Here is a 20,539-nt window from a genome sequence, read left to right on the forward strand (position 1 = left end):
AGTGGCACTTCTGATTCTTGTAGAAAGACTAATAGTATAGGATTTAAGCAATATATTTGCATCTGGTATATGCAAAATATTTTTGTTTCCAGAAAATGGTGTCACCAAAGTTAAAATCAGGAAATTCTCATGGGAGAATTTAATTATAATATGATTTTCCTTACATGACAACATCAGTGGTTGATGAATTATTTGTAAGATGAATGTTAGGTTGATCAATTTCTGATGTGTTATTTTTTAAATTAATTGTTTGCATATATAGAAAGCATTTATCATCTTTTCCTGAAGTACAGCACCCTGCTCATTTCTCTCTGTTGCAGCATTCCATTTTGATATTCCAGATTATTGGTAACCATGACAACAATATATTTCAAATTTGATTTAATGCTAAATCATTTGAATGTTTAATTTTGTTGTTAATGTTTTTTCTCCAGGTGAAGAAGTTGCTGAAAGAATAATGAATAAAGTACAGAGATAAGGTAGATGTGATGACAGTTGTTATGAATCTGCTACTTTATATTTCTATTTGCTATATAGGAAATTCTTTACAATGTAGTGATTTACTGTACAGTGCAGTAAAATACTTATAACTAATAATTGAAGGTATTTTGGTAAATAAGTAGCATTCTTTATGCTCCCATCAACCTGTGTTTATTGTAAATCGCATTTTTAAAGATATGTGCACTCATTACCATACCCTGGGTATCAATAGTATATGGATTTAATTTTTACCTTAGTATGGATGGAAGTTGTGTTAATCTCCTACATTTCGTGTGACCGAGCTTTTCTTTTTTCTTTTATAGTCCAGAAACACGTGTAACATCAGGCTCACCTCCAACTGTTGTAACATACGATGGAGGAGAGTAAGTTTTTTATTTATGCGGTTTTAGAAAGTGTATTAAACAGGCGATTATGAAGTTGCCTTTATTGCTTCAATCCCATTTCCCAAGGTATTAAATCAAGTATTACTTGTGAGCTTTTCACTAAAAGTTTATAATTGTAAAAGTATCTTAGTGTGTCCTGAAATACCTCTCATGTTCTGTTGGTTATTTGGTCATGTAGATAGTATTTGCTTCATATAAGCACATTACAGTATATTTGCCTTTCAATGTCATATAGATAGTGTTTGCTTCATATAAGCACACTATATATATGCTTTTTAATATCATGTAGATCGTTTTTGCTTCATTTAAGCACACATTATTGACCTTTCAATCGTAATAAAGAATTGATATAAAATACTAAACCACAATTTCGATTGCCTCATCTTAGAATATCTAGAAGCCTGTAAATTCTTGAAGTAAGTGAAGGAAAACAATTTTTTATTTTCTTATTTGCTCTTTATTATGCTCGCTCAGTTTGAATACTGCGTAGATTTTGGACAAAATTTATGGACAGATATATCTCTGCCATTAAGTATAAAATGTAGGAAACTCAGTGGTCAGGTTAAACTATGTGATGATAATAATAGTAATGAAATCGTAATAATCATAATGTTCATGACAAATGGTAAAATTTCTTTTCAAGTTTACATGAGTGTGTATATTTTTCTTTAGTGCCAGTTGACAAGAATTATAAATTCATGATTTATGAACTTACTTCTTAGCTTATTTTATGTTTCTAGTTCTATAATGTCTTACTTTCCATAACTAAATCGAATCTTTAAAGAAATACAGTATATATTAGTATATTTGGTGATTGGTAAAGGTGAAGGTTGATAGAGGACATTTTAAGATCCAAACCTTTTGGAATAATATCTAGGTGATAGATCAAATAGTGGTCTTTAATATCCAAAATGCAAGACAGATGATATCCTTTGAGAACTATATTTATATTAATTATGACCACCAGTTTCTTTGTGATTCATAATGAACCTGCAAACTAAAGGCTAACCTCCGTTAGTTGTTGGAACATATTTTATGCAGCTCTTAATTTCCAACTTGTATAATTATTTTGATATTTCTGAAGTATATATCCTACATTGCTTCGATTACTGTACCATATTTAATGGTTCTTTTTAATGATGAATATAAATAATTTGCTCACCTCTTTCATAGTCATTACATAATGCAAGAGAATATTGTCTTTTTACATTTTCTATGCTCAAGGCAATCTGTAGAAGTGCTAGAGGTCATTGTTACTTTATGGAAATTGATATAAAGCAAGTCTTCTTGTTTTGACCAAGATAAGTTGTATTTTGCATTTTTATTTCTATGAGTCTTGCCTTTGAAAAGTAAAGTGCTATTAATTCAGAAGTAGGTACCAATATTTCAAACTTAGTATAAAGATAAAAAAGGAAAATTAGAATAAAGATGAAAAAAATGAAAATTATTTTCATTTGCTGCTGTGCACCCTTCTCTGAGTGGAACTGCTATACAGTACTGCCATCCAACACCATGTCCAGATCAGACATTGGAGTATAAAGAGCACCTAGTAATTACTAAAACAAATAATGTTATTCCGATTTAGTTCAGTTATGCCTGGTGTTAGCACATACCTCTTTATTTTTATTTTTTATTCTCTTTTTCATGTCCTACTTAGTTAACAGCAAAGGAGTATGGTTTACAGTTTGTCTTAGAACTATGTGACTCAGATGCATTCTGAGCGTGTTCAGAAGTTGGAAAGTTGGTTAGTCCAATATCATTAGGGCTAACCGCAACTCGCAATTTTCCACTGCTTTCCATCAACTGATTCACCTATGGATATAACAAGAATTCCTACAAATAGATATTAATCTTATTGTTTTTCACACTTTTTTTATTACACCGATGAACTAATATACATTATTAATAAAGAATAAAGAGGATATTTAATGCACTTTGCTTTTAAAATACACTAGACATCAGATACAGGGAAATATTAATTCTAATTAAAGAAAAAACATTAAGTAAATAATCTTACCGTGTATGGTAGAGCAACTGGCTTACAATAATCCAACTATCTATATTATATATATTTGTACCTACCCATCCTACATTTCATGTTTTGTATCTTATTGCCTTTTATGGGTGTCTACCCTTGAGGGAGGGGGAGAGAGAGGAAGAGGAGCTGGTGTATTCGAATGCTGTGTTTTTTTAAGGTTCTGTAAAAGAAACTATTATTACTGAGATGTTTATGTTTTTAGTTTATAAAATAAGCTGAATTTCTGTTTAAGAAATTATAAAAGTAAAACTTATTTTTGAGTTTTAACAATGTTTACAATTTTTCATATTTGTCATTGAAAATATGTACACACATCATCTACTGCCATCTCTTGTCAAAAAATGTAAACAATCCTATCCGAACAAAAGCGAGTGATTTTACCGTAAAGATAAAATTAATTTGTATTTTTATTCTACTTAGACACACAAGTACAGTATACAGTATGATTATACTGAGTATATTATATGTTGTTAAGTCAATCCTTGCAAACTACTATACAAGTAGAAAAAATCATACGATGACTGAAATACAAGCAAAACAGCTGTTTGTTCCTACACTAAATACAAACCCTCATTCTTTACTATAGGAGATGTTCTAGCGCGAGCTGGAAAATACGGCAGAAAAGCTTAACACGGTCGTTAACAACCGGGCCGGTAGTTATCCCCCTGTTGGGGGTGGGTGACTGCCGGCCGGTAGCTACTGAGTACCTTCAATCGAATTCTAGCCGTCGCAGTGGTAACACTGCTCCTCCCGCTTTTGTTTGACTGGCAGACTAGCCTTTCTTTAAGTGTGTTTTTTCATTAACTTTTTCTTTTTTCTCTTTAATTAGATGTGATGTCCTCTAATTTGAGAAAGTGTCCTGGGATTCCTCCGAAGTCTTGTGGCACATTTATGTCACCACCGGAGGTGGATCCTCATTCCCTATGCCCTTCATGCAGAGGTCATAGGTGTACTGAAGACTCCCCCTGCCAAGTATGTAAGGAATGGTCGCCTACGCAGTGGGATAAGTTCATGAAGAGGAAGAAGAAGAAATCCAAGAAGGATTCATTACCTCCAGGTTCGCCGTCAAAAGGTAAGGAGTCTCGGGCTTCTTCTTCTGCTCCTCGATCTCTTCCTTCAGACTCTTCCTTGCCTCCTTCCTCCAGGGGGAAGTCAAGGAAGAGCGGCACCATTGACTTAACACCCATTCCCCCGGGGCAGGCGAATCAAGTTGCCCCCCTCCAGTGGGATAGTTTCGTCCGTCATCGTGAATAATTCTATTACCGCTTCTATTCCATATAATGTGCGAGTGGTATGGCCTGCCCTTGGATTTCCTGGTTCTCCTTCGGTGGAGGTGTGGAACCAGTTCCTTGCAGGCACAGTTTTACCTCAGGTCCCTTCTGTTTTGGAACCCTCGGGAGTTCCGGACCTCACCAATATCCCGTCAGCTCAATCGGCGGACGCTGAAGTGTCAGCGGAAGTAATAACGTCAGCTCTTGTGGAGCCTACTTCGCTCCTCGCTTGCATTACGACGAAACAACGTCGCAAGCGTGATCATCGTGATTCCTCCTCCTCCTACTCCTCCTCGTCGTATTCGTCCTTCTTAGAGAATAGGAGAGAGAGAGAGTGAAGAGGAAAAGGAGAGCTCGCTCTCCTTCGCCAAGACGTTCTCGTCGGAGAGAGAGGCGACATAGGAAGAGACTTCATCGTTCTCGTTCTTCCTCGCCTTCTATCTCTTCACGAAATGTCTCGCCGATACACGATAAGTGCTCTCGTCACAAACATAGGAGGAATACTTCCTCGTGCTATCGTTCGGCCTCGCGATCGTCTTCCTTTCGCGGGGAATCATCTAGGCGCTATAAGAAGAGCTCTACGAGACGTTCGCGCTCTTCTTCTCGAGAAAGTTCTCTCAAGCGCAATAAGCGCTCCCGTTGGGGCGAGGTTAAATCTGATCGTCCCCAGAGCGCAACCAAGGGAAGAGAACACTCTGAGCGCAATTCCTCTCCTTCACATTTCTTCGCGAAGAGCTCAGCTCGCGCTGGGAAGACGAGAGAGAACACTTCTTCTCGCCGTCGCTTAGTATCATCAGAGAGAGAGCGCTCCCGTACGTCAAACTTCCACGTGCGCAAGTCTCCGGACATTTCCGCGCGAGGTCATTCTCCACGCCCTCGTGTTTCAGACAGAACAGCACCCATTCCCGTACTTTCTAATGAATTACGAAATATGGGCTTCATGAGAACTTTGGAAGAAGATGCAGGGGTTCAGCCCTTCTCCTCTTCGGGTGAGAACAGAGGTGAAAGACCAGGCCGCTGATCAACACATTCTCTCATTGAGACAGTACCGTTAATTCGGTCGCCTTCGCCTAAACCTTCAACTTCCAGGCAGGATTTTGCACGCGCAGTGCCATCAACCAGCGCTCAGCCTTCCTCTGGATTGTCGGCAATGGAGTATGTTACCTCGCCGTTACCTTCAGACATTTGGGCTTCTACCGCCCTCCCTCACGAGGAATTAGCGCGACCTGAGGATTCCTTGGAGGAACTACCATCAAAAGACTTAGTCCGCCTATCTGAGGGCTCTAAGAACGATGTGTAATATCTCAGGTCTCGGAGATTTACACCTGTCGCCTCGTCATACCGACGCCCAGCTTTAGACAGACTATGTCATCCTCCACCTAACCCTAAGACCAGAATCGAATTTCCATGGTCTATTCACACCGTAGGCCGTCTGAGGAAGGTCTCGCAGGCGGTCTCGTGGGAAACGAATTCCTTGAAGTCTCAAGGATCCCTTAAGTTGCTGCAGTTTCCTTTTTCAAGGCAAAGGCGCTTTTACAAGGTCAGAGACGCCCACCCTTCGCCTCTGACACTTGATCCCCTCACAGCAAGGCTTACACCTGGCTGCTCTGCAGAGACACACTCTTCCCTTCCAGTCTCCTTTACCGCAGCAGAAGCTTCGACAATGGAAGCAGCGTCAATGTCTCTTTTAGAGGCACTATCCTGGTTTGACACATGGTCTGGCACAGTGGGCTACCTTGCAAGTCACGAGGACCTTTCAAACCAAAATTCCATGTAGTCTCTGCAGGAAGTCCTGGCTGCTGGGGCCAAGACAATGGACTTTCTAACTGCTACGGCTGCAACGATGTGAGGCAACTGGATTCTCAAAAGGAGGGAATCGGTAGTCTTCAGACTGCATAGGAGCATCGGAAAATCTGAGAAATCTGATTTGAGGAACTCTGATATCCTACAACCTCTCCTCCTCTCTAGACAAGCAGTTTCCTCCACCTTAGAGATTTGGAGGAAGGAGACGCAGGACACTGCAATGCAAAAGGCTGCTTCCTTTCGTCCAATACAACAGCAGCCAACTCCACAATCCAAGGCAACAACCGCTTCCCCACTGCCAGCCAAGAACCCCAGCCGCCCCTCTTTTACACCCAAACCTATGGGCAGAGGAAAGTCGGCTCCTCCTAAGGCTAGAGGCAGAGGGAGGAATCCTAGACAGAAATAGGGTCTCGACTCCCCCCTCGCAATGCGTAGGGGGGGTCTGCAAGGGAGTTGGAGGAGTTGGAAAGCTATGGGGGCCATGCAATGGACCATAAGGGTGCTTTGTTGGGGATACCGCATTCCCTTCATAGACTCTCCTCCGCCTCTAATTCCTCCCCCGATCTCGTCCTCCCAGGTCCCTTGGGATCCCGGGAAACAGCAAGCCCTAGCTCGGGAGATACAGAGCATGCTTCTAAAAGACGCCATTCAAGAGGTCTCCGACGCTTCCCCGGGGTTTTTCAGTTGCCTCTTTCTGGTAGAGAAAGCCTCGGGAGGTTGGAGACCAGTAATAGATCTTTCGACTCTGAACCAGTTTGTGAAGCAGACTCCATTCAAAATGGAGACAGCGGCTTCTGTCACCCAAGCAGTACGCCCAGGAGACTTCATGGCATCCGTAGATTTGAGAGATGCTTATTTCCAAGTGCCAATCCATCGCACATCTCGGAAATTCCTACGCTTCCTGGCTCAGGGTCGAATCTTCGAGTTCAAAGTTCTGTGCTTCGGCCTCTCGACCGCCCCACAGGTCTTTACGAAAATCTTCGAACTCGTATCTTCGTGGGCGCACAAGCATGGAATTTGTCTGCTAAGATATCTGGACGATTGGCTACTCCTGGCCTCGTCCAAGGAGCTAGCTCTGGATCATCTGAAAAGACTTCTGAGTCTTTGCAAGGATCTGGGGATCCTTGTAAACGCAGAGAAGTCTTGCTTAACTCCGACCCAAGTCTTGAACTATCTGGGTATGTCCATCAACACCCAGGCAGGGAGAGTGTTTCCGTCGGAAGACAGGCTTCGGAGACTGGATCAGGCCATCACCCATCTCTTGTCTCCACTACCACCTTCAGCCAAGTCGTGGCAGTGTCTTCTGGGCCATCTTGCCTCTCTGGAGAAACTAGTTCCAGGCGGGAGATCGAGAATCAGAAGTCTCCAATGGCATCTGAAGACCCATTGGTCTCAAAAGTCAGATTCCCCATTCTTAGCAGTGGAGGTCCCAAGTCTGGTGCTACAAGATCTTCATTGGTGGTCGACCAGAGAGACCACCCAAAAGGGCATTCCCCTCCAAAACCCGAGTCCGAAGTTAAAACTCTTTTCGGACGCATCGCTACGGGGATGAGGTTCCCACCTAGGCCCCAAATTAGCATCAGGAGTTTGGTGTCCGATAGAGAAGTCTCTCCATATAAACCACCTAGAATTATTAGCTGCCTGGAAAGGCCTAAAATTCTTTGTAGAAGATCTACACGGACGAGAGGTGGTTCTGATGAGCAACAACTCCACAGCTGTCTCGTACATCAACAAACAAGGGGGTACTCGGGCAAGAGACCTCTGTCTGTTAGCAATCCAGATCTGCCAGTGGGCAGAAAGCCACAACATTTCTCTTTCAGCCAGGTTTATTCCGGGCCGGAGAAACATCGTGGCAGATCAGCTGAGCAGGCATCACCAAGTGCTGAGTGAAGAATGGTCTTTGGACCCTCGAGTAGCGAAGACAGTAATAGCTTTGTGGGGTTTACCCACAAAAGATCTGTTCGCCACCCCTTTGAATGCGAAGCTTCCCCGTTACGGGTCCCCAGTTCCAGACCATCAGGCAGCGATCCAGGACGCCCTCCAACACTCCTGGGACAACCTGGACGCGTATGCCTTCCCTCCCTTTTGCCTGCTCAGAAAGGTGGTCAACAAAATCAGGATCTCTCAGAACTGCAAACTAACTAATAGCTCCGACTTGGCCAAGCAGAGAGTGGTACGCAGATCTCCTTTCCCTGCTGGTTCAAGTGCCGAGGTTCCTGCCTCCAGAACCCCGTCTGTTGACGCAGCCACACAGTGGTATCCCCCACGGGAGGATCCACTTCCTGAAACTTCACGCCTGGAGGCTGTCCAGTCTCTCCTCAGAAGCAGAGGCTTTTCAGGAAAGGTGGCTGAACACATGTCCAGGCACCTGCGCCAATCTTCCACAAACCTCTACCAAGCAAAATGGAGAGTGTTTGCAGTTTGGTGTAGAAGGCAAGGCGTGTCTCCACTCGATCCCTCTCTTCCTTTAGTGGCAGACTTCCTAGTTTACCTCAGGGAGGAGAAACTCCTTTCAGTCTCGGCAATTAAGGGCTATCGTTCAGCCTTAAGCCTCATCTGCAGGCTGAGAGGAGTTGACCTTTCCACCTCAGAAGATATCACCTTGTTGATTCGAGGTTTTGAGAGATCTTGCCCCCCAGTGGAGATAAGACCACCACCTTGGGACGTGTCCCTGGTCTTACGCTCCTTAAAGGGGCCTCCATATGAGCCCTTAAATAAGGCATCTGATTTCTTCCTCTCCCTTAAGACTGTCTTCCTAGTAGCTCTGGCCTCGGCAAAAAGGGTTAGTGAACTTCACGGTCTATCCTACGAAGTCACCCATACTAGTGGATGGGGGGAAGTCTCTCTCAACTTTGTGCCAAGTTTTGTGGCCAAAACCCAGAATCTTTCATCTGCCGATGAGAGGTTTAGAGAATTTCAATTTTCCAGCCTCAGTAGGGCAACTCAGGATACTGACCAATTGCTACTGTGCCCGGTCAGGGCGCTAAGGAAATACCTGAAGCGCACCAGACCTTTCAGACCACGCCTCCGTCATCTCTTCCTCAGTACCAACAAGGTTAAGAAGAGAATCTCTCGCAACACCATCTCTTTCTGGCTCAAGAAAGTTATTGCGAGAGCCATTCACGGAGACCCTGAGGCAGCTCAACCCAAAGCCCATCAAGTTAGGGGAGTAGCTGCCTTGCTGGCATTTAAGAAGAATTTCTCAGTCTCCCAAGTCTTAAGAGCTGGAGTCTGGAAGCGGCAATCTACATTCACCTTTCACTATTTATCAGATGTGACACATAGGTCTCTAAACACCTTTTCTATAGGACCTGTTGTGGCAGGTCAGCAGGTGCTGTAACTACCTTTACGCCCTTTCAGGGGACAGTAGCCATTGATCGAGGATTCTGAGTTACACTAGGTTTTAGAAGAACATCCATCTATCTCTGGCTCTTTCTTATTCCTCCCATCTGGGTAGCCTAGTGTGTGACCAGTTTCGGCTGGACTCATCAATGGAAATAAGGTATGAAACTCATCTGACTCCTATCACAGGGTATAAGTTATACTTGTAGTCACGGGGCTTCCCCTTTTCAAGGTCAGGGGAACCCTTTGTATGAAAGGGTCCTGGTATTACTCCCGACCCTCTTCTTGGTGAAACTTTGGTTTCTACGTATTTACAAACCTTCAGTCATGCTGGATTTGGGGATCTACAAAGAAAGTTAATGGGAGATTGTTCATTAATAGAGTCTAGTCTGAGGACTATCTTCTCTAGGAATAGAGAACCCTTTGTCCACCCTGACCTCAAGACTAAGTCTCTATAGTAAAGAATGAGGGTTTGTATTTAGTGTAGGAACAAATGACAAACTTATAACAGAGTTTGTATTTTTCCTAACATACAAACCCGAATTCTTTACTCAAATCTAACCTCCGTCACCGCCCCCTAATATAGTCCTAGCTAGAATCCGATTGAAGGTACTCGGTAGCTACCGGCCGGCAGTCCCCCACCCCCAACAGGGGGATAACTACTGGCCCGGTCGTTAACGACCTTGTTAAGCTTTTCTGCCGTATTTTCCAGCTCGCGCTAGAATATCTCCTATAGTAAAGAATTCGGGTTTGTATGTTAGGAAAAATACAAACTGTTATAAGTTTGTCATTTTTTGTTCGTTTATTGTAACTATGTGTTTACACAGTGATGTACTGTATAACGTAACTAACGATAATTTTATCATTCTTTTTAATTTTCTAACCCATTGAAGTAGAAGATCGGATAAATATTATTACTGGGTTACCGGTACTGTAGATGTCGGATGTATTGCGCAAGAGATGACCATCAGAAGTTGCACCATATTTCAAGATTTTTGCGTGGGGCTTTTTACAAAGATGGTTAGTGGTCGTTATATAAAATATATACAGTACTACACTTAGTTAATCTTAAATTGTACTGTATACAGTACAGAATTTCTGTAATGTTTATTGTAAATACTGTATAAGCTACATGTGTGGTGAGTTAAGTCGTCCGAACGAAAAAGTGAACACACTTAGTACAATTAAGCTTTACTGTAGTGTTAGTAGTATTCTAGAGTAACATACACTACAGTATCAGTGAGTGTTATACACTACTGATAGATAGGTACAACTATACTGTGATAGAAACCAAGTAAAAACAACATTAGGCAGTACTTAGTTGGTAAATTATCCGAGCATAGACAATGACAGAGAGTTTTTAGGTTAGGTTAGGAGTTATCCCAACCTAGGACAAAAAGCATTCACGATGTTTTGCTTTTTGCGCCTGTCTGTTACCTAACCCTCATGAAGTAGGATATTTGTCTTTTTTTAATAATTTCATTTAATTCGGTCATCATTGTTTTGCTATTTGCTAGGTGCTCTTATTCCTCCATTGCCTGATCTGGAAACAGCATAGGGATGTGACGGTATAGCAATCTCTACGATGAGATGCTTGTCAGCAAGAGAGTATTTTTTTTCCTTGGTCTTTACTTGTTCTATCGCGAAATACAAACCACCATCGTCCTTTAGGTAGAGAATATATTTTAAGTGCCAGTTGGATGGCTGTGGAATCATTATAAAGAGCAGTTAAGTGAAAGGAGGAAGCGAGGGTGAGGAGCCCCGTCCTGTAAGAATCATTTCACTTATGTTTACAGCTGTATCGAGCATAGGCTTATTGTTGCGCCCTTAATCAAACTTTTAATTTTCTTTTCCGTTCAGGAAGTAAATCTGGCTGTTGATTGTTATGATGTGAAGCCAGGCTTTTGTATGTGGGGAGGATGGACTTTACATCCAGTTTATGTTAATTTGGCAGTAGGTCCACACTGCTTCTTGCTAGAAGCATGATTGTTTGCAATCATTCCCTTGTGTCGAGTGTAGGTCTTGATCTCCTATGCAGTGTCAGGCATATGCTTTGAGGGGGAAGAGGATAGCTTTGCTTCTTTCTTCTGCTCGGGTGCGTCTGCTACAACCGCTCTTGCACTTACTCCCCTGGCTTTATCCCCAGTGAGCCATGTCGGAGGGGTTTCAGGTTCTGGTGGCATGTAGGGTTCCCCCACTGTTCACCTCACCCCATCAAAGGTTGGAGGTTCTTCTGTTTGTGCAACTGCCAATGATGAGTGTTACTTGAGGAAGGTTTTGGCCTCCTCAGGTCTTTCAAGTAGGCTCCCCAGTGCCAGTGTCTACCTTGGAGATGCCAATGATGAATTTATCTTTTGGGTAGTTGCTCCTGACTTCCTTCGTGTGGCAATTACTACAGGATTGAGTTAAACTATTTGCTTTTGTCATGATCTGGGGATTATGATAATCAAGGAAAAGTCAAATCTCATACACACACTAAGGTTAAAGAACTTGGGCATGCTGGTAAATATGACAGCAGTTGAAGTCTGTTGGTTCTTCAGTACTGTACTGTTTGAAGAATCACTGGTCAATCTCAAAGGGATGTCCATCCCTCCTTTTGCCAGTGAGATGGGAGGTTTAAGTCGATCTAACTTGTTGCCCGAACGAGTAACCACACAACTGTCCCACTTGACTCTTCACGTCCTGACATTCAATATTTGCTCAACTGATTAAAAATAGGGGAGGAGTGCACACCTTAATGACTGAGATGTCTCAGGGGGTGTGGTCAGAAGCAGCAGCATCTACTCTTCAACATCTTGAGTCTAGCAGCCTTTCTAGTGCTGCAAGCTTTCCAAGAACATTGAAGATTTACCTGGTAAGCTAGCGAAGCATATGCATATTGAGATGGCATTCCATGCCATTGAGTTGTCAGCCAAATACATTCCAGGCAAGAAGAGTGGATTAGCAGACACTCTTAGTCAACAAGGGAGGGTTGTATGGTCAAAGTGGTCCCTACATCCTGGAATAATGGAGAGGCTTCTGGTTCGCGAGGTTCTCTACGGATCGACTTATGAAATCAGTGGTTAGGCCCCATAATTGCCTTTAAGAGGAATTTTGCAGTTGTCCAGGTGTTGAAGATTCTGGTTTGTATGCACTAGACCACCTTCACAGACTTTATTCTACAGGAGTACCCTTATGTCCTTTGACGTCTTTGCCCTTGGTCTTGTGGGGCTGCTCAAGTAGTTGTGCAACAAGCCCAGATCCCCTACAGGGTAAGCATCTTGTTTGTGGTAATGAATAGATGTAAGTCTAGAATAAGAGGCTCTTCACTTCCATTTTTCAAAACAATCAAAGTGATACTTGCTTGATCTGACTTGATACTGGTAAACTACACTTTTGAGCTCCATTCTTTAGAACCTAGAGAAGATCTCCCCCATCCACCTTAGACCAGGGGGAAGGATGGTGGAATATGCACTATCCTGTTGACCATCATACTGCTATCCCCTTTGGAAGAAGGGATCCCTTCATTAACTACGTACTAATGTTCTTGGTAAGGCCAGGCTCTATCAACCCATTCATCCCAATGATAGAAAGATAGGAAGCTGCTGAAGTCATGTCTTTCGCTCCCATACAGGACCAAGTATATTGACAGTGTCAAGGAAGAAAAAGAACCAACCAGTTCTTCAGTTTTATGGGGACTTCCAACGCACCAATCAGTGAGTCTGCCTACCTAGAGAACTTTAAAGTAATTTGTATTTTTCCTAGCTATACAAAACCTTTTTGAAATCCTGATTGTTCATCTCTCTGCTTTTCATTAATCTTTCTCTCCAGTCTCATTAGAATAAGCATACTATATAGTTTCAAAACAACTGACGTAAGTGTGATGCCTTTGTAATTATTGCAATCAGTCCGGTCTTTTTTTGCCATTTTCACCAACAACCCTTAACTCCCATTCATAAGGTTTTGCCTCTTCATGCCACATTCTACAAAATAATCTTGTAAGTATTCTGGGGGTCACTTCATTGTCAGCACTTATTCTATTGTATCCAGAGGCTTTCCATCTCTTGAGTTTTTAATGATTGCTTCAACTTCAAACACTGAATTCATTCATGGGCACATCAAGGTCTTCATCAGCTTCAGGTATATCAATCAAATTATTCCCTTTGTATCTCCTATTCATAACCTCACTAAAGTGGTCCATCTAACATTATCTTTCTTCATCTTCTGTTGTTATAACAGATCCCTCTCTTTTTGATAGGCATATGCTGCTTCTTCTTTGCCCCAGTAGAGATTTCATTAATAATTCTATTAGCAATTCTTATACCATAGCCACTGCCCAAATTCATAGCTTTGTCAGCCTCATCTGCTTTACTGTTTAAATATTCTCTTCAGTCATTCCTGGCTTTTCTTTTGACCTCATTGTCAATACTGGAATACTTGGCAAACTCTACCTTGTAATTTTCATTACTACTTCAAAAACTTTTAACAAGCAATTTCTGTCTTTGTCTCCTTTTTATAGTATCCCAAGTATCATTTGATATCTATGGCTTTCTCCTTTTAACTTCGTGTCCCAAAACTTCACTACCAACTGACTGATATGTGTTCTGAATATCACACCAGTCTTCATTAATTGTCTTCATTCTGTCATCTTCTCTTTCAATGGGCTGTCTAAATCCATAGAGGATTCATTGGTTAAATTCATCAAAGGATAGCCAGTTCCATGTGATTCACAGTGCCTATCTAACTAAGGCAAGTGACCCCTGCCGGTCCATATTAATTTAAGTAAGATCAGCTGCTAGGCATCAGGAGTAAAAGCCGAAGAGACAGTTTGTCCATCGCCTTAAACCCAATCCATCACCCTGCAGCCAATGACTTCATCAAGATTTAGGGGGGCATTTCCGCCACACCCTAAATTCTCATTACTCCACCAGGTTGCTCATCCGCTTACATGAGTATGACCGTTTGAAAACATGGATTGCAAAGATATACCATCTGGCACAAAGAGGTAGAAGTTGTACCGACTAAATTTTCATTTTGAGGCATGTTCAGCAATCCATAGAATATAGAAATCCACTTTTGGTGGAATTTTGGACTATGAAAAAGCCTTTGATAATGTACACCGCCCAATTTTGTGGAGAGTCCTGCATTATTATGGAACTCCTCTTAAGTATGTGAATTTGATCGAGTCGATTCATGAGCATAGCAAGTGCAAATTATTGTTAATGGTGTACTATCAAATTAATTTCCATTGAACAGCGGAGTACTTGAAGGTAATGTGTTGTCACCTATGTTGCTTATCCCTCCTCGTGGATTTTGTAATGCGTAGAACAGTCGGAGATGGTGGTTAAGGATTGGACTGGATTGGTAATAGAAAGTTAGCAGACCTAGAGTATGCTGATGATGATATCCTTATTAGCAAAACACCATAGGATTTGCAATGTATGCTAACCAGAATGCTTGAAATATCACACGAGGTTGGGCTCAAGATAAATAGAAGAAAGACAGAGGTGATGAGAATGGAGTATGCAATGGAAGATGAAATATCATTGGAAGGAGAAATGATTAATGAGGTAGAATCATTCAAGTATTTAGTAACTCGGATCTCCAATACAGTGTCTTTGGAATTGGAGTTTAGTGAAAGCTTGAAAAAAGCAAATCAGACAATGGCTAGGTTAAGTAAAATTTGGAAATCTAATCATCTGAAATTACATATAAAAATCAGACTAAATCAGTTTAGAGAGATCGATGTTACCATATGGACAAGTCATGGTATGATAATGAAACAATCTCCAATATGATTTTGTAGATTTAAGAGTTATTGGGAGTTAAATTGCAGGACAGTAGTAGAAATGAAATTATGAGAGATTACTGGAGTGACGTGTATGAGATCATGGTGAGGGGTAGATGGAGATGGTTTGGGGATGCTCTTCACACTCCCAAGAGAGATTAGTTCACCAAACGTTTAGCTGGGCTCCACAAGGCACCAGAAGAGTTAGAAAACCCAGGCCTACATGGGTGAGGACTATGAATCATGATGTAGATGATGAATAGAGAAGTAGTGAATTAAAAGCTCAAGATAGAGACGACTGGCGAAGTCTAACTGAGGCCCTTTGCGTCGGTAGGCATTGAAGGCTAATGATTCAAAACCAGAGTCCTTTGAGTTAAACTTCCCTTCTCCAATAACCTTTCTCAGTCCTGAGCTGAAAGGTCATAAGTGAAGGGATTTTGACAGATTGAGGTGCTGGGGCTTCTCACCCTTGCTCCCACATGTTGCTTAACTGCATGTTGAAACCATCTAACGGCCATCTAGCTCGCGCAGAAAACATATTCCCTTCCTAAAGGATTCAGGTTTGTATAGCTAGGAAAAATACAAATTACTTTTAAAAATTTGTAATTTTTGAATCCTGAAGTTGGTTTAACTTGTTAAGACTGTTAAAGACAGTTTTATAGTAGAAAGGCAGTTTTATGTTTTCATATACTTACTAACAAACTTGCTTTGTATAGATATCAGGCTGGTAGCAGTTTTGAACAAAATATTGATCTTAACAATGATAAGCAAGCGCTTTACAATTCTGTATGCCAGAAATTTTTAAGCATATTAATTTTGATGTAACTTTTCTTATTGTCTGAAAATTTAAGGGCATTGCAGAGTTCTTAGATTTTAATAAAAGATTACATGTATACTAAACTAATTTCTTTTTTTAATTTTTCAAGGACAGTACAGTAATGTTAAGCTTCAGATATATAAAATTAATATAAAGCAGTACAGTAATAGCATTTGAAAAGTGTGTCCCTCAATATGTATACTTGGACAGCATTTAGTGTTAATCTTTTTGTTAGTTACTAATATTTATGCCAGATTACTATTCTTATGAAAATAAATAGCTGCACTTGATTGTTTTTAAAATCCCATTTGAGTGAATCACTTTAATTCCCTTTGGTTATAGTTGTTTGATGATTTTCATATCTAATACAAGGAAGCTGAATGTACGTTCTTCTTTACTCATCTGATACCAAAGTGGTTCCACTAAATTATTTCTATGAATCTCGCCATAGGTTCATATGGTTTTCTCCTCGAAGCTTGATAAGTGTCATAAGTGTTGACGTCTATCATAAAGAATGAGATTTCCTTTTTTCCCTCACTTCATTAGCCTCAACCACCCTAGTTTACTATTGCGCATTATATTAAGGTTTATGGCAACGATAGTGATGTGAGTATGCCATTTTAATTTACTTGTCACACTCAAGCTATTTAGTTGTCTATAATATCTTTCTACAATTCCAGATGAAAGTGTTTTCTTTTCAAGTATTGGTTAGCGTTAGCTTAATTGGGAATGTTTTGAAATGTTTGTGTTAATTGTTCAAGTGAGTTATTGCTGCAGCATAGGGATACTTGGCCTTTATGTCACGTGTTGTGGGCAATAAATGGGAATTAGATTGTAGATGTTCTGTGTTCTGAATGTGATAGCTCACCAGACTCTTTTGGAGGCAAATTTCAGGCTTATCTGTAAACGAGTTTGTGAAAAGGACTCTAAAAGTAAGAGAAAAGTAGATTTCCAGGAGAGCATCCAGAGAAGACTGGGATAATGAATTTAAATTGTGATGATATTTCTGCTCAGGCTATTACCAGATACTCAATTTTATGGGTAAAGTGTTTAATAATAAATTTTTTAAATGTATGGAAAAGTTTGCTATGTTCATGCAATCTGAGAAGGCTAAAGTGACTTCGGACAATGGCACTGTTTTTAACCTAACCTGCCCTGATTCAAACCAAAGGCTAACTAGGCTTTATTTTTTTGCCTAGGGGTTGAAGTGTATCATTTGGCAAGGGTTTTGATGGTACACACAGCATGATAAAGTCGACTTCCTCCCCATGAGCTTCAATCTCTCAATTTGCTCCAGATCCTTCTATTTGTGAAACCCTCACCTTTCTACAATTTAGTACTGTATGCTCTTTACATTCATCAGATTCTGAGATAGAATACTGGGTTAGGATTCTGAATCCACACATCCCTCCTCCTGTTGAAGCCAGCAGTCATGCAAGCTTTTTTGTGCCATCATTAACAAATGTGAAATGGCGTATGATACATATGGGGCCAGGTACACTGATTTTCAATAGGCCTTTAAAAGAATCTGCTTATGCTGAGAAACTTTAGCATCCTGATTTGACTGGTAGTAGCCTGATAGTTCTAATGTCAGCTTTGCCAGTAGCAAGTCTCCAATTCCCCCAGTGGTATCAATGTTGGATACGTCTTAAGGGGTTGGCATGAAAATTCGTCATCAGACCTCTATGGTTAGTGAAGGGATACCATTAACAGTAAACAGATGGGAAGTTTGGATGATTCAGGAGTAAATGCTTAACAAGGGTAGGATGTTGAAGGTAAGGTAAATAATGTATGGGTTTGGAAGATGCCAACACTGATGATGAATCCCCCATTTTAGACTTTGTTGAAACTTATTTAAAGGTTTAAAGGTTACTCATGAATGACAGAGGCAAGGGACAGGATAATGCCTTAGAGAATGATAATATATATTGTACCTATGACCAGCATCCAAGCCCCCTTCTCCATGAAGCTAGGACCAGGGAGGACCAGACATTGGTTGCTGATGACTCATCGGGTAGACCTATTGGCTTTACGAAACCTCCCATCTCTAGCTCACAAGGATGGTGAGGTTGCAGATACTACTAGAAAGTATTGAGCTTGTGAGTTTCAAACTCCTATCCAACAGATTGCCAGAAACATTTCCAATAAGCAAAAATGTTCCTGAAGAAATTACTGTACTGTACTTCAGATGCATTCTGATGCTTTTTGTTTGATGTCTCATGCTACTGGTATCTTCCAAGGCAACTTATATACTGTACTTCAATTTTTCAGTATTTTTATAAAGAGAATAAATTGATGTGTCAGGTAGCTGGGAAATTAACTAATGCTACTTTCCGTTGCTGTTGAAGGCTCGATTCCCAATGAAGCATTCGTTGGTTTGTTAAAAAATTATGGGCGAGATCTTTTTTTTTTTGCAGATCTCGTAGATATTCTATTGACTCTTACTGGAGAGAAATTTGCAGGCCACTCAGATCTTGATCTTATTTAGACTTTATAAAGCTGTTTGAACTGAACAATTTTGGAGGGTATCTTGGGAGCTATAACATTGTTCACTAATTTTGATGTTAAGCATAGGGAACAATTGTTTTCTTTTCTGGTTGGAGCAGTTTCAGATTCTTAGAATCACTTCCTGATTACTTTACTTCTGGGTCCTATTTTGGAATTGAGTAGGATCAATATTCTTGTGGAGCACCTCTCTGACTCATCTTTGCAACCCTGAGAGAATGTTTGGGTTATTGATAGGTCTTTGAGATGTCAGCCTTGCAGGAGTCCCAGTAGGACTTCTCGATCAAATATGAAAATTCATTTCTGGGCTCGACCTGTGTTGCTCCGTGAAATGCTCCTTATAGCACTGTTTTTAAGGCATAAATATTGCTAAATATACCAGAGAAAAAAGGGTTGCATGGAATGCCAGGAATTAACCCAGCTCGCTCACTTCTATGAGTGTTGGTATAGTTACTGGGGAATGATAGAACCACGACCATAGGTCCCTCCATTTATGATTTTGGTGAGGAAATCCTGACTTGGGGAAGGCTAACACACTTTCATCAGGTGGAGAAAAGCCTTCTCCCAGAGCTGTGGGTTCTCTCGGTGGTAAGAGAAGGATATCAGATTCATTTGTCCTTCAACTCTGCTATCTTTGCGAAGCCCATTCCTTTTCCAAGTTACATTAGCAATTTAGCCAAACTCTGTATTTTTTAATTAAAGATTGTAACACTTCTGAGAAAGAAGGGAGAGAAGAGATCTTTGATACCTCCTTGAGCGTTTAATACAAGCTTTTCCTAGTGCCCAAGGCATTGGAGTGCTGAAGGCCAGTTCTAGATGTCTCGATTCTAAACAGGTATAACGTTCACATCAATTTGTTGATGGGAACTTCTCCTACAATCCTGAGAGGTTTAAGTTAAGTAGATTTTGTAGACTTGACGGATGCCTGTTGCCACGTTCTTGTTCATCCAAAATTGAGGAGACTCCTTTGGTTTATGGAGTGTTTGAAGGTTTATTAGTTAGAATTTTGTTTTGGGGCTCAGGACATCTCCTTAGGTCCCCACAAGAGTAATGGCTCCTATCTGCAAGGGGCTGTGTCTTATGGGCATAAGAGTTCTTTTATACCTGGATGACTAGCTAATTTAAACACATCCTGGGAAAAGATTCAAATCTAATAGCTATGGTTGTTCAGGGTTAGCAGTGCATATGAGACCTGGTCAATATGAAGAAGTCTCTTCTGATACTGACACGGGGGATTTTATATTTGGGTTGTGTCATAGCAACAGTTACTTTTTGTGCTTTACCATTGGAAATAGGATATAATCTTTCCTGCCTTTGTTTGAGAGGCTCAAGCAGATGAAAGCACTCAGTACATATATTGATTAGGCTGCTAGGGACCATAGCATCTTTTAAAATGTTTTTGTTGGGTCTATTGAAAAATAGTTTTGACTAAGGGAAAACCTATTTTTGGAGATGTGCTTTGTGACCTCTAAGGACTTTCCTGAAAAAGGCTAGAATAGGGAATCCATAATCCAGTATTACATAAATACCCCAAAAAATTTCTTTTGTCCTTGCTCTAGTGCCAGTGTATCAACATGTAAAGCATGGACCCAGAGTGCATAAGAGTGACCTTTAAGTTCAGGCATTATTGAACTTACAGCACTTCGTGCTGAAAACATTTGCTATGGGGGATATATCATTACTACGTTGTCACCGAAAATCCCCACAACAGCTGGAGACAACTCTACTTGGGCATCAACTTGTGACCAGTTGCCATCTTTCTCTGGATGGCTGTTGTCACTCTTCCACTGTATTACCTCTCTGGATTGGTCCTTTCTAGGTTTCTCCAGTAGGAGTCAAGAATGAGCCAGATACTACTCATAAAGGTTGTATTGATTGGAATAGTTTCAGGGTAGTATTTAATGAACATCCTATGACCAGACCCACCTGTAAAGTTGTCGATGTCCTGAAATTGCATATTAGCAAAGAATGCTAGTGAAGCAGCAATTTTCTCACATTGTTGGTTTTAGAGATGGACGTAAGATAGAAAGGGACTTGTTGGTCTGGATATTTGAAATAGACTACCTGTTTAGGGTGTGGACCTCTATAGGTATAGTTGCAGGGTCGACACTA

The 20,539-nt window shown here is 41.0% G+C and overlaps 1 protein-coding gene across 5 annotated transcripts in view; it reads left to right on the forward strand.

The window, feature by feature from the left end:
• PICK1 (protein interacting with PRKCA 1) overlaps window positions 1–20,539 on the forward strand; it is a 150,019-nt gene that overhangs the window by 41,993 nt on the left and 87,487 nt on the right. Inside the window, exon 2 of one of the 5 annotated variants that reach the window (XM_068390019.1) lies at window positions 804–863. The exons of 3 other annotated variants lie outside the window; for them this stretch is intronic. In XM_068390019.1, the coding sequence (XP_068246120.1) occupies window positions 804–863 (60 nt within the window). Of the gene's footprint in view, window positions 1–803; window positions 951–20,539 lie in introns of all 5 variants that reach the window. One more of the 5 variants, XM_068390030.1, reaches the window with a different exon arrangement.

This window comes from Palaemon carinicauda, chromosome 1, assembly GCF_036898095.1.
Source record: "Palaemon carinicauda isolate YSFRI2023 chromosome 1, ASM3689809v2, whole genome shotgun sequence".
Lineage (NCBI taxonomy): Eukaryota > Metazoa > Arthropoda > Malacostraca > Decapoda > Palaemonidae > Palaemon > Palaemon carinicauda.